At 33.2% G+C, this 15,802-nt stretch overlaps 1 protein-coding gene across 1 annotated transcript; it reads right to left on the bottom strand.

The window, feature by feature from the left end:
- Nucleotides 1-9,811: 9,811 nt before the first annotated feature.
- On the bottom strand, nucleotides 9,812-12,006 carry LOC124532389 (flexible cuticle protein 12-like). The gene is made up of 3 exons (XM_047107287.1): nucleotides 11,927-12,006; nucleotides 10,744-10,865; nucleotides 9,812-10,119 (listed from the first exon to the last, which is right to left on the bottom strand). The coding sequence occupies exons 1-3, from the start codon at nucleotides 11,933-11,935 to the stop codon at nucleotides 9,927-9,929; spliced, it is 324 nt and encodes a 107-aa protein (XP_046963243.1). The 5' UTR covers nucleotides 11,936-12,006; the 3' UTR covers nucleotides 9,812-9,926.
- Between the last annotated feature and the right edge of the window lie 3,796 nt (nucleotides 12,007-15,802).

The following is a 15,802-nucleotide window of genomic DNA, read 5'->3' as shown; positions in this document are numbered from 1 at the left end:
GTCACGGCATGTTGATTACTAAATAAATTTTCTATGAGAATTTTCGTTTGGGCATTTGAAAGTGCGTACTTTATGGTCTGTTTAGTTTATGGTACGGTTTCATGATATGAAGTCAGTATATTGTTGTTTTCTAAGCTTTTTAGTTTCCATTACATTTATTACAAACTATTATTTTGATGTGTTTTCTCATACTTACTTTCTTACTGTTTCACCCTTTATTTTTTGTCCAAAGAATGATTATCGATTATTTTTAAGAAAAACATAAAATTTACTTAGCATTCATGCAGTTTGTGTATAATATTTTTTTTATAAACTGGAATTAATTTCCATAATAAATGATTATAGCCAAATAACATTAAGCAGTTAAAATGAGGATTCATAAGTGCAATGGTTTTCTTAAATGAAGTAATAATTGAAAACATAAAATTACGAATTTAGATACTAACGCTTCAGATTTTTTAACAGGTACTTATAAAACTTAAATAGAACGCTGAAGAAATTTGCATATGACAGTTAAATCCATTTTATTCTTATAGTTAATAATGAGACGTATTTGAATAGGACTGTTCTCAGTATCTAAATAATACTTATTAAGTGTAAATTCAATTTCCACCGTTAAATTCAATTGAATACACCTCAGGGCTTTTATCGGAAAACTGATAATTTTCAGCGCTGACAAAGAGGCGAGGCGAACGCGCGTGAGATGAGATTTGCATGCAAATTTACAACATCCGCAGGTGTTCAGGTCAACGCAAAAAAATATAATTAATTACAATTAATGTAACCTCTGAGGCTCTCTTATATTCATTTACTTCGTAGAGTTCAGAGATCAGACAAAATTATCTATTTGAACTCTTATAATACTTTATATTCGAAATGAAATATTTTGTCATATTTTTTAATAAAATATCTACGTCTCTTTATCCTATTGACATAACATGTCAAAGAATGTGGTTTCAAACTGAGACAAGCCTCACTTAATTTATATGTGTTTGATTTGTGATTTACACATTCGTGATAGAATTCTGCTGCATGTACATTCACCTCCCCGCATTGGAGCGCCTTCTTCTAAAACGGAGTGAAGCCTTTATCCCAGCTCTGGGATATTTACAGGCTTTATTTAAATAATAATATTATTTTCTCTTAATTTTGTTTTATTCATCTCTGTCTGTAATAAGTGAAGATTCGAATAAACTTTTATTTCTCACTGTAGTCACTGTTTCTTCATTAATTGTATGTTGCAAGTTGTTTTAATATATTATGTCGTATAATAATCATCATTATTAGTATAAAACAAAGTCGCTTACTGCTGTCTGTCGCTAAGTATGCTTAGATCTTTATAATTCTGCAACGGCTTTTGATACGGTTTTTTTTTTTTAATTAATAGAGTGATTCGAGAGGAAGGTTTTTGTGTCTAAAATTTTAGAAGTTTCGAATGTGATGTCGTGAATAAACAGATTCTGTCGTATATTTAGTGTTGGTATTGCACCCGTACGAAGCCGGGGCGGGGATCGCTAGTAATTTATATCTAAGAGGTTAAACTATAAAACATTTATGTAACGCGTTTTTTAACGATTGTTTCATTAAATATCAAATCTGATTACAACATATTTATAACTTAACGAGTAACAAATTAACAGTCTCGTGAATATCTTTAAAGATTATTATCACCTGTGAGAGATGGGACGTGACCTTAAATTAAATCGTAATGCAATAACATACAAAGAACTCACAAAAAAGAAACAGTCTCTCTCGGCATCAATGCGCTGAGCTGAACCAGTAGAACACCTTGCCTGAGGCCTTAATAGACCCACTGGGGTCGTGGCACGTTAGGCCTTGCATTTCCTTTTTCAGAGGGCCCTGAGGAAGACGGCAGCCTGTATAACATTGCGCTGCTATACGCACTATTGAAGAGTGTAGGGGGCAAATCACCTTCGCTCCTGAAGAGAGGTTGGCCATCCCAGGATTCTTATTGGGTATTCCTAGCTAGTAAGACTCCTGTGATGATCATGCTGGGTTTACCACTTTAGTTAAGTGTTTTCATTAATAATTCATCTAGTACTTGAAAGTAAAGGATATGTCGTAAGGATTATCTCGCATGTTTTAGACCAAATTTTTAGTATCAACCAACCTCCTTTCGAATTCACATCGAAAAGAAAGGAGGCCAACACTATGACATTTACAAGCTGTATCTAATCCTAATACTTTGAATCGTATAAAAATACACGACAGCTTTACACAGTCATTTAATTTAATTCGAAATTTTGTATTACTCGAGCTATGCGTTTAATTATGCTCTAGTAGTCATCGAGGGCCATCAACGGAATACAAATTCCGTCGAATGACTTGAACAGAAGCGTGATAACAGCCGAATTGTTGGAAAACAGCGTGGAAAGTACTAAAACTGCTATCAAGGTGGACGAAGTTTGTAACGGACGAAGTGCTAGTGATGCGACACCCATATAACATATCGACTTAGATAATTTTCTTAGATTTAAATTTTTTTTAAATTACATAGATAGCAATGAACATAAAGCATGTGTCTCATTTGGTTATCTTTAGTTTGGAATCCAAAAAATTTAACGACATCAACATTAATAATAACTGTTTGTACCTACAATAATTGTGAATACTGGTATAACTTTAAAACTAAGTACTGAGAAGCGCAACTATGCAAGGTCCTTATCGTTACACATACAAACAAAATAACACATATACACTCACATACAAAATTTACTATAAGAAAAACCTGGATATCTTATTTTGTCTTGGTTTTTAAGGTTATCTATCTACTATAGCATGTGATCGCTGTCACTTAAATCTCGTTTGTTTATATGTCTAATCGATATCGATACTTCTCACCGCCAGTCTTCACTAGCATCACGAGGAAGCGAACGAAAGTGAATTCCTTTCACCTGATAGAACGGTTATTAGCCAATTCGATACCCATTCCTATCCTAATAGAGGTATAATAAAAGGGTCCTCTCTCTATTTTTTCGTTTATTCGTCGAAAAGGTAAGAATAATTTTTTTTTATTCAATTTGTCGGACGTAGCATTTCGGCGGTTGATTTTGCGATTTATCGATAGATCTTCTTAAACGGATAACAGAATTTATTACATTTCGATAAGGTGGAGGAAATATACTATTCTGCAATAGGAGTGGGTTTTATCGACGCTCGATCACTTGACTGTCTGTTATCAAATTATAGATTTTTATTTTTGGTTACAGCGCGAAATTACTACTTCAAAAAAGAGGTTATACTATTTTTATTTTATATAACGATTCAAGCTCCATTTTACTGGGACAGTTTAAATGGTTTATGGTCACTAATATTTATAAATTGTTTATTAGATTGTCTTCAATACTTGACATACCTTTTATTTATTTTGTTTTATTTTTGAATGTCGTGATGACCTTTTATTGCCCCATGAAGAAGTAGGAGATATATGATTATCGTCGGGGTCCAGGACGCATAGCACGCACCTTCGTAGACCGGAATACCCACCAAAAGCTGTACCCTCTCCGTCTCTTCGGCGGTCGTCACCGGATTACATGCTACTATGATGAATAACGCGACAACCAGCTCATTAAAGCTGCTACAATTTCAACAGCACTCTAAAACATCTACCATACTTTCAATTCTTGACTATTTGATGTAGGACGTTATGTTTTTTGTGTATTGAATTTTTTTAATAATCATATGATTAGAAAATCAGCATTACCAATTATTGTTACACCATTCTTGAAGGTTGCTCTGAATCATTCTTCTTCAAAGATAACGATATATTTTAATAGAACATTAAAGTAAAAAGTAAAGTAACAGCCTGTAAATTACCCACTGCTGGGCTAATGCCTCGTCTTCCATTAAGGAGAGGTGTCTTGGAACATATTCCACCACGCTGTTCCAATGCGGGTTGTAAAAATGTTGGAATGCACATGTTGCAGAATTACGATGAAATTAGACACATGCAGGTTTCCTCACGATGTTTTCCTTCGCCGCCGAGCACGAGGTAAATTATAAACACAAATAATAAGCACATATATATAGTGGTGCTTGCCTGGGTTTGTACCCGAAATCATCTATAAAGATGCACGCGTTCTAACCACTTGGCCATCTCAGCAAAATAATAGAACATTATTAGGCTAATATAAAAATACATAAAATTAAACATTATTGTTTTGTGATATTATCAAACAGAGTAATGTCATTATTTTTACTCTTTTTATCCTTTTTAAATGCCGTTAAGCTGCTGCCGCACCTGTGAAAACATTTCGCAACTCAAATAGATTAAAAAATGCGTACAATATGATTACGTAACATAAACGCTGATGTAAACTGCTATATGATTTCCCCTTGAAAAGTGTACATAGCTGAAAACCAAATACATTTCCCCTGGCCGTGACGCCATGTGCGCGTGATAGTGCGCGTTAATATTACAGGTGCGCTTGATCTATGGACCGAACGTGCTGCGAGCGAATACAAGTTATACGATATTCGCGGAAATCTCTTGTATTTTATTTTGTGTTAAATTATATTCGAAAATTAATTCTATTTTTAAAAGCAATCAACAGTCATCAACCAATCACAGAGCTGCGAAATGACGTGATTCGGCGAGGACCAATCATATTAATATTATAAATGTGATAGTTACTCTATCCGTCTGTTTCTTTTCACGACTAATCCACTCGACCGCATTTGATGAAATAAGGTATGAAGCAAGTTTGACACAGACAGAACACAAACACACATATAGCTACACACGCACACACACACGTATTAATGTATAATACCTGATGGCTAAACTATAAAATCCGAGTATAGTTGTTAGTAGTTACAATTATAGATAGGAATATAACGACATAATGCTATGAAAGAAAACAACACTATATTTCCATCTCACTCATTTCATTAAAATTTTATTCCTAGTAATGCGTTTCAATAGAGAGTTAGTCAATACTGGTCCATATTTTCTATTGCTTCAAGTCAAAATATATGTGTGGATTTCAAATAAATATCAAAAATGAACCACCATACCATGTTGGGTACCATACTATACTATATTTAACTATTTTATAGTAGATAGTAGTTAGAATACTTGGTAGGGTTTTGTTATACCCCACCTGGAAAGGTACCACCCAATTATTAAATATTCTCAGGAAATGTAGCAATACATTATATAGACGTGTTCTATTTCAAAGGGTAATTGAGCCAGTTTAACTACAGACACAATGGACATAATATCTTATATCCTAAATAATACATTATTAATAAATAAATTAGCGAAATGATTAATATTTTAGTAAAGTCCTTGGGAATTTTTAACCACTTAGCATCAGATAGCGATATCAAAAAAGAGTTATGTATACAAGGAAAAACACGCTACAAATGATTCGCTTGTATATTAGGCCACGCGGCCCGTGTAGACGTGTAACGAAAGAACAAGCGAAATATTTGTTAAAACAACTCGTCTTGACGCACACGTTTACGGGCCGTGTTGTGATTTATGATTTTAAAAAAAATAATTTCTCAATATTTTTTTTTGTTGACGGTGCATTTTAATTTGAGCCGAGATGACGCAAAGGTTTAAACGCGGGCATGTTAACCAATGATTGCGGGTTCAAACCCTGACTGGGTTCATGTGCTTAATTTGAGTTTATAATTCATCTCGTACTCGGCGGTGAAGGGAAACATCGTGAGGAAACCTGCATGTGTCTAATTTCATTGAAATTCTGCTACATGTGTATTCCACCAACCCGCATTGGAACAGTGTGGTAGAATATGTTTCAAAACTTCCCGTCAAAACGAGAGGAGGCCTTAACCCAGCAGTGGGAAATTTAAGGGCTGTTGTTGTTGCATTTTACTTTAAATGGATTTCATGGGTACATTTTTTAATATCAAATCTTCATTAATGTTGGTCTATTCAATTATTTGAATATAAATATCTTGTATAATTTATACGAAACCTTACTTTGAGTTTACCTTATTTGCAAAATATAACAATTAACCTACTTACAAGAAAAACAAAGGGCATAATATTCGAATTCGCGTTAATATCCTCGGTATTGTTTCCGCGTTATCTCCACAACGCGTTTTTTACGATACTTAGCGAAGTTTTTTTCCCTGCAAACGTCTAAAAGTTTCAATTTTCCTGTCATTAAACGATTCTTAGAGGCGCGTGCGAAAGTGAAAAAAATTGAGGACAATCAAAATCACGTTGGCTTCGATCGTTTGTTTTTTTATACCTTTAACTGATGAAGGAAACTTTATACTTCTTTCTTTATCAAATTGAATAAACCTAAGATACATATTAAAGAAGTAAAATTCGAATATGGAACGTATTTTTATCACAGATAATCTACAAATTGATAATTTAAAAATTTTATATAAACAAGGCATTTGCTATACGTTGATAATTCCTGCACAAAGAGGTCTTAATATAATTAAAATTAATGAGATATATATATGTAAGTATGTACGCTTATATCGTAGAGACTGAAATAATATTCGTCCATTAGAAAAATTGCTTTACCTAAAGCAAGGTGCACAAGTAAGGCACGTAAGTAACAATAGTGCATTAACACCTCGTATCAAAGCTTCTTTGATGTCGCTGATGTAATCTCGGTCTTACATACTGCTCTTGACTTGAACTATGCTCTACTTTACAAGTAAAGTAGTTTAGACAATTATGGTTGATAATTTTCACCGAAAATAGCTACGTAATGTCATAAAAATGATTTAAGATGCATAAAGTGCAATTTTATATAAATACATTGTTGTTTTAAATAGTTTTTTCTAATTGAAAAGGAACTTAAGTTATATTTTAATTATATGAACCTTGATCATGTGACGCGTGAAGCACACAAATAAGCGATCAAATGTCACGTTAGTTTCGCATGATTTTTAATTAATAGATATTTAACATCAAATGTGATTTAGAAAAAACTTTGAGGATGTTTTTTTACATCACACAAATTCCGATAAACCGGTATTTTATTACATAATATGTCACGACCGCCTATACAAGAACAATAAAAATGAGTGTGAAATATTAATAGTAATATAATATATTTACGTAATCCAAATAATTAACAATAATATTTTTAAATATTATACAAATTATATATTTTGCCGATCTCAGTGATCGAGAAGTATGTACACCGCATACTTATTTATTTATTTATAAATAAATAAATAAATAAGTATGTACACCGGTTTTCATGGGTACGAGGTACCGGGTTCGATTCCCGACTGAGTTATTACTTTTTTATGTTTCCTTGGGTCTGCTTGTTTGTGGTATCGTCGTTACTTCTTATTTTCCATTACACAAGTGATTTAGCTACTTACATTGATATTAGAGTAATGTATGAGATGTTCTCCTATATTTATTTATAATATTATGATATTTTGAATAAATAGAGCATACATTCTGCGGAGGCATTATAAAGGTCTATTTACCACAATGGAACTCCTTTTCTGTCCTTTGTGGCGTCGCCTTTGATTAACTTTGATCTAGGTGAGTACGACTAATGGATTGTTAGGACTCTCAAAGCCTTCACCTGAATGCTTTTTGTCTTTATCTCAGTTAGAATCATTCTTTGTACTTTGAAAGCTAAGTGAAATGAAAACAACAATGTTTTTTTATTCTCTATTGTGTCTAGATGTATCGATGAAGTAATCGGGCACATTCGAATTATTTTCAAATTAAAGTAAGTTTCATTTAATATCATATATGTAATTGTCTCAAACCTATAATGTCTCCTCCTCCGTTCAAAGCTACTACACCTAGTACTACTTCGTTGGTGAATAATAAATATAATAATTTTTTTATCACAAATTTCACATAATTATGAATAGTCGAAAATTTCAATGTCCCGAACATAAAAAAATTACGACTACCATAAAACTTTCAATCAATGAATTGATCCTACTTACGAAATATCAAGTCTCTAACTTTAATACTTTATCGGCGATGATGAATCAGTCAGACAGGACTTGTGGTTTTATTTAAATAGATAAAATATATAGAAAAAACCGGAGTAAGTGTCTGGCATGGAAGTTTTGTACGCATTTTTTTATATAATTAAAGATATCAAAAGGGCAGTTTTGCTATGATCACGTTTTGAAAGTCGATTTTTATGTTTTTCGACTCCATGGCACGCTCAAAGGCAATAGTGAACCTCAATTTCACCAACCGCAGGTGAAGCAGTATAGCTGGCAGTAATATGGAGCTTGCAACTATGACATAATTCTGCCGATCACTGGCTCTTGGACTATTATTTATTTCCTAAAAAACATTTTGAATGTTCACGAAGCCGCCATCAGTACTTCAAAAATAAAATCAAAATAAGTGTAATTAGTTAAATAGCATTGTATATAAAAACTCTTTTTCGATAGTAATAGATCTTTCTTTGATATATCTTTCTATTACGTAAGTCTAAGTAAAGTAAAGTAACAGCCTGTAAATTTCCCACTGCTGGGATTAGGCCTCCTCTTCCATTTAGAAGAGGGTTTGGAACATATTCCACCACGCTGTTCCAATGCGGGTTAATGGAATACACATGTGGCAGAATTTCTATGAAATTTGTCACATGCAGGATTCCTCGAGATGTTTTCCTTCACCGCTGAGCACGAGATGAATTATAAAGACAAATTAAGCACATGAATCAGCGGTGCTTGCCTGGGTTTGAACCCGCAATCATCGGTTAAGATGCGCGCGTTCTTACCACTGGGCCATCTCAGCTTTTACGAAAGTCACAGTTTGTTTTAATATTGTACAATCACAGTACCTATAGCGTTACATTGCGTTGAATAAACATCTCAGTAAAATTTAACAATTCGATTTCATGGAAAATAAAAAGATGTAATTCGATCGATGTTAATTAATTTCTACCATTTTGGACTTGAGTTTTACAACCCAGTAGATATTAGTAAATGAGTTCATCTTCTTTTTTTAAAGTGCCTTAATTTAAACACTACTATTTATACCAAAAGACGCAGCGGCTTTGCAAGAACTTTTGATATAATGTATATGATATGTCACCGTAAGGTTACAAAATTAATTATATTACAATCTGACGAGACATTGTAATATAACCAAATATTGTGAACCGAGAAATAGGATTGCAATTTTACTATATATGTATATATAAAGTTGAAATACCGTTTACTGATTAATCATTATATATCGTCATACATGCAAATTTGAAATTTTGGAGGTGAGTTCCTAATAGGGTGTGGATAACTGCTGCAATTCAATGTAAATATCTGCTAAGAACGGAATTTTACGAAACGCAGGTTCAGCTAATATTATTATATGATTAGCTGCGCTTTGCAGTTTTAGCTGCTATATTTCCGTTTGCATACGGTAAATAGAACGTTTTTGGGCAATGGTATACGCATATATAATAAGATACCGGAAAATATAATCAATTTACCATTTTCAAAATTTAAGAATATTATTAAGACTAAATTAATAAATAAATCATACTATTCATTAAAAGAGTACTTTTTAGAGAGAAACGCCTGGAGTTAGGCTCGGGTTCCATCATACGACGCTAATTACTGTCAATAACAGCATTGTAAATGTGTTTATTTGAAAAGAGCAACTATGCGAGTTTCTTGCCGTTTCTTCTCGCTAGAAGCTGCTTTCCGAAACGGTGGTAGTATTTGATTATTGACGATTCAAAAACGCTTCATTGTGAAGTTTACTTGAATAAAATTGATTTGATTTGATTTTGATATAAGGTAATGAGCGTGAAATATGTGTTATATTTATTATAAACGGGGATCAAGGAATAAAACGAGAAAATGTTTTGGAATCAAAAAAAACATATTTACTATCCTAACTATGTGCAAGTCCAACAACAAGACAGTCACTTGATGGTCGATTTAGACTAGATCATTTGAGTTACGCTGATGTTTGTTTATTGGGCGACGGGGAGATGGGCGCCTTGGGGCTGGAAACCGTTCTCGTTGGCGATGTAGGTCACGCTGTAGAGGACACCGTCGTCACCGTAGTAGGAGAACTCTCCGCGGACCTCGAGGGCTTCGTTTTCAGTTCCAACGTTCTTCAGAGTCCCGACTTCCTTAGCAGACTTGCCATCGCTCGTCTTGACACTGAAACAAATGTATGCAATTAGAATCGTTCGTTACAAATAACAGAATTGATTGAGGATAGTTAAATTATATTGCGTTAGTTTCTTTCTCAGTGAATTTGATTATATATTATACATTTTTAGGTATACAAAAATTGTATAAAAATTCAGAGATGCTTGTCTAAGTTTTAACCTGTATTTGTCGGTTAAGGAACACATGCCTTAACACTGATCCATCTCAGCTCATTTGTAACTTATCACACACATATCGGGTATGCACACCGTAAATTAATAATAATCATGTCTTATTACTATTGGGAGTCGAGATGGCCCAGTGGTTAGAACGCGTGCATCTTAACCGATGATTGCGGGTTCAAATCCAGGCAAGCACCGCTGATTCATGTGCTTAATTTGTCTTTATAATTCATCTCATGCTCAGCGGTGAAGGAAAACATCGTGAGGAAACCTGCATGTGACAAATTTCATAGAAATTCTGCCACATGTGTATTCCACCAACCCGCATTGAAACAGCGTGGTGGAATATGTTCCAAACCTTCTCCTCAAAGGGAGAGGAGTCCTTTAGCCCAGCAGTGGGAATTTACAGGCTGTTGTATTGTACTATTATCGAAATAAATGTAATACGTACTCGAAGCTGTATCCATCAACGCCGATGTTTACCAATTCGGATTTTTCGATGACGGCGTTTTTGTGGTCGACCTGGGCTGGGAGGGCGACAGCCGCGGCGACGAAGAGTGCGAAAACAATGAACTGTAAAAGAACGAATGGTGAACGAATGAAAAAATACTCGTGTTTAGGAAATATAACAATCATCTCTTTTAATTGTGTGTGAAAGGCTGGTCATAAAGAAAATTAATAGTTACGCACTAACTACCAAAATGTACTAGTATACAAACATTATAAAAGTATTTTTTATGCAAATTTTCTCATTATTTTTATAAAATAGATGTAAATTTAAATTTTACATACGCTAAGGGTTCTTCAGTAAAACAAGCTAAATAAACAGATCTAAATATTTGAATGGAAACTTCTTTAGAATATGCATATTTTAGAAAATCAAATCAAAATAAACTTTATTCAAGTAAGCTTTTACAGGCACTTTTGAATCGTCATTTTACAATTAAGTGAAGCTATCTTTTGGTATAAAGAAAAATCCCCATTTTCGTTGTGTTTTGTTTAATAATTAATATGTTTTGTTTGCAATACCAATTCAGAATAAACATTACATTATTATTATTCAATTTCAAATACGTCAATCAACAAACAGAATAACCGTAATTATTGATATATACCTAATTGTAATCGCAATTGGTAAAGGTCAACGTGAATTATATTTCGGCGCAGGTAAAGACCGTTCAATTACGCAAATCTTAGATTTACCGATGTGAGTTTGACGTTAGGATATCTTACGCTATTTATTTTTCTTTTTCTAGAGTTTATATTCGCTAATTGATACAAATATTTTGCCAGTGTCATGTGTAAAAAAAAAAGCTATTAAAAACTTTTTAGTGAAAAAAAAAACAATGCTATCAATTGTCATTCACTTAAAATTTCTTTTTACGAAAAGTAAGTTTGAAATCTAGTTCTATTAATCGTGACTGTGATTAAGGTTTGCCTGTAATTAAATGTAACCTTAAGTTATCTATGACTGCTTTGTTTTGCTCACGCACACAGATCTCAATAGTAATTAATAAATCAATCACATTTCATCAGAACAAAACTGTGTTGATTTGAAATAATTAATTTACAATTGAATCAAATAGTAACCTGCAAAAAATAATTATAACGATATATTATAAGTAAATACTTACGGATTTCATTTTTGTTGGTTTGTTAGGCTTCGTAGTCTACAAGGATGTACAAACGACTGTGATTAGAATATCTGTTTCGCACTTTTATATACCTCATCGTGATCCACCTAGTTTGCATATATTTGAATGTTTGCTTTTGGATGTATGGAATTAGATGCATTCTTCTCAGAGGCCTGTTTTACTTTTTACGGGTAAGTTAGTTCATTTACATTTTTATCTTTTTATATGAAGTAAGAGTTTTATTGTTTTCCAGTTTTGTGAATATTAATATATTTTATATACCTATGTAATTTTATTTATTTCGTAGGGTAATAATTTAAAATAGAAACATAATACAACTTTTATTATATACCAACCTATATATGAATATCTTGGTAATATAAACTCCACATTTTCCCCCAGATTGTCTGAAGCCGTTAAGAGTATAAGCGTTACACATTACGTTACGTTTTATATTGCTTAGTTACTTGTATATAATACTTAAAACCTTTATTTTCAATGATTTCAGAAATTATATAGAAGCTTAAAGCTTAATTTATTGTTACTAAAAATTATTGTTAATATTAATAAAAATATTTATTAATTTGATTTACTTTTATTATTATATACAAAGAGGTTATTTGCGATAGTAAAAGTATTTTTCAATAATAGAGTACCTTTACTTATTTGTAAAATGACGATTCAAAAGTGCTTGTCTTCTCGAATAATTAAAGCCTACTCGAATAAAGTTTATTTTATATAGGATTTTAAATTAACATGGTTATTTTTATTATTAAAGTTATTAATTTCGGGATATTTACCATGTTTTTTATTTTTGTTCGGTGGAGCTCGATATTTCGAAATTGTCTACGAATGTCTTGTTCACGAGACTCGAGACAGTCTCGTTCGAAATTAATAACTTTAATAATAAAGTTTATTTTGATTTGATTTGATTAGATTTGTTAAGAATAACTAGAAGCTAACATAATAAGCATATTTTATAATTTTTATCTTAACTCTTGTTATTCAAATTACTATTTAGTTACTATACGGTAGGATAAAGTATGTAACTAGTCCTATGAAGGTACACTTAATGAAAAAAAAAACAAAGGAAACAGTTTACCATTGTGTTGAAAGACTTCGTCAAGACGCTTGATTGATATGGAGTCAATGCAAGCGTAAGAACTTGCCAGAATGATGCGTAGCCTAAGCAAGTCTTCCCGTGTTCAACAGCCATGTCGTGCCGGTCGGATAATTTTTTTTTTATAGTTAAGGTTGGCGGAAGAGCATATAGGCCACCTGATGGTATGTGGTCACCATTACCCATAGACAATGACGCTGTAAGAAATATTAACTATTCCTTACATCGTCAATGTACCACCAACCTTGGGAACTAAGTTGTTATGTCACTTGTGCATGTAGTTACACTGGCTCACTCACCCTTCAAACTGGAACACAACAATACTGAGTACATATTTAGCGGTAGCATAACTGATGAGTGGGTGATACCTACCCAGACGGGCTTGCACAAAGCCCTACCACCAAGTACAATTAAATGTCGTTACGTTACATTATTGCTAATTATACCTACCGAGGTCAAATCATACAGTAAGGACAACTTGAAGACTTCACTTGGGATTTGCACCGAGTTTCGGTGAAGACGATGGATGTCTCGGATGTTTGTAAACAAAAGTTTTAAATCAATGTCTTTTTTTAAGTTATAGTTAAAAGCACCTGATGAAAAGTGTCTGCGACTGCTTATGGACATCCACAGCACCAGGGGGCTTCCCTTTAAGTACATACCTGCCATGACATAAGATGCCAAAACGCGCGCACCAACTGCGTGTTCACAACAAACACTAGTTCACTAATTCAAGAACGCTCATGATCATGCTAGTTAGCGAAGCACGCTCAGAGTATATTTGAAGAATAACATCAGGAATTTAATTATATGGAGTTACCTAGAAACTGGATTTATAGCTTGCAACCAGCCACTGCTCCTTCGGTTCGTTGGAATATCAAGCACACGTTCTAAACTAGAGACTACAATTCAGAAGAAGATAGCGTTCCTCAATTAGAAACTGTAGGTGGAAACCTAGGAATCACAACGGAGGACGGAGAAGGTACCACTGATGTTTGAGTGGGCACTCCAACACTCAGTTGCCGCTGAGTCCCACATTATTTCAAGCAAGTTAATGCGTAAATGCATTTCTATAGACAATAAAAAGGTAGCCAGTACTAGGCCAGGAACTTTGGCCCACCTTGACAAAGGCCGATGTCCAGCACTGAATAACGACATAATACTCCATTGCTGTTTTCGTTGACTTAATCACTAAATTTTATAAGATTTAAGTATAATATGATTAATTCAAATGATCAATATTACTTATTCATTTAAACGATCGTTGACAAATTATAGTAATCAGTTTCACTTGTTTTGTATTTTATTACAATCTTTTAAACTACTTTCAATATTGTATTTGTAATAATGTACTATGAATTACTGGTTTCAATTAAATAAATAAATATATGTAAAGGTGAAATCTTGCACCTCAATTTAGAAGCAAATATCTGTAACCAACACCTGAAATTTTGAATACACGTTCAGTTTGGATGACAATGCATGATCAACTGTGTGGCGTCTTTCAAATTCCCGCATGGCGAAACACTCAAGATGGCGGATATTTTTTTGACAAATTAATTGAACGTAGAAATGATAGATTGACAGAATGATCAATGTCGTCGATAAACAGTAAACCCTAGACCGTCTGTTGTTATGCCACTTGTTCCTGTAGCACAATGACTTTCAAAGCGGAGCTCATCATTAGAAATAGTTTTCAACATTGGTATAACTGATTAATACGTAGTAACCTCCGAAGTAAGTGCAGAAGTCATATCCCCAGTATCCCCAATATATATATGAAGTTTACAGAGTAATTTGTGAATATTTACATGTAAGGACATAACATCTTAGTTCCCAGTAGTGGTGGTTACGATTTCTTACAATGCTGAAGTCCAACTTTTTGTTTGATAATAATAATACTGAAGAAAAGTTACGAAGATATTTTAAATAGTTCAGAATTCAACGATAAAATTCGTTACTGTTGAATATTTATTAAAACTTAAGATATTCAAACTATTAAGTCAAAAATGTAATCTCATTTACATATGGCGATTTTTTTACCTTTATATATCAGAACTATTATTTCTGATTCCATAAAAAGAGACAGCATGTCCTGTTCTATTTATAATAATATCAATAAAAAAATGTTTTTTTTTTTATGTCAAAGTTACAACCGCTATTTAAGAACCAATAAAACAATTGTTTTTTTTTATATATCTGTCTGTTTTTAAAGGTCATCTTCAAAACGGATATAAAATAACAAAATCAAATTAATACTATAACTGATTTATCGCGGGTAAAACCATGAGGCGTCTTTAGTATTGTAATATATTTGAACTCAAGCATTTTTATATCGAAACGTTCTCTAACGTATTCCTAGAAAAGGCGGAGGCTCTATAATTATGTAACTCTTTAGGCACTCGAATTTATTTGCGTTTGACCTTGACATTCACTTTCGTTTCGTGTTAAACGTGTAAAGTATCATGCGATCCGTTACGATGCAGAGTTTCTCCTTATACTTCAAAAATTATATCGCAAATAACCTTATTAACTTTTTTTATGGTATAAATTGGCGGTCGAGCACATGGGCCACATGATGATAAGTGGTCACAATCGCCCATAGAAAATTACGCTGTAAGAAATATTAAGTATTCCTTACGTCGTCACCGTGCCACCAACATTGGGAACTAAGATGTTATGTCCCTTGTGTTGTGTTGTGTAGTTACACTGGCTCACTCACCCTTCAGACCGGAACACAACAATACTGAGTACTG

The sequence above is a fragment of the Vanessa cardui genome, chromosome 9, assembly GCF_905220365.1.
Source record: "Vanessa cardui chromosome 9, ilVanCard2.1, whole genome shotgun sequence".
Taxonomy (NCBI): domain Eukaryota; kingdom Metazoa; phylum Arthropoda; class Insecta; order Lepidoptera; family Nymphalidae; genus Vanessa; species Vanessa cardui.
Note: the sequence above shows the minus strand (reverse complement) of the source record. Positions and strands in the feature narration are given on the sequence as shown.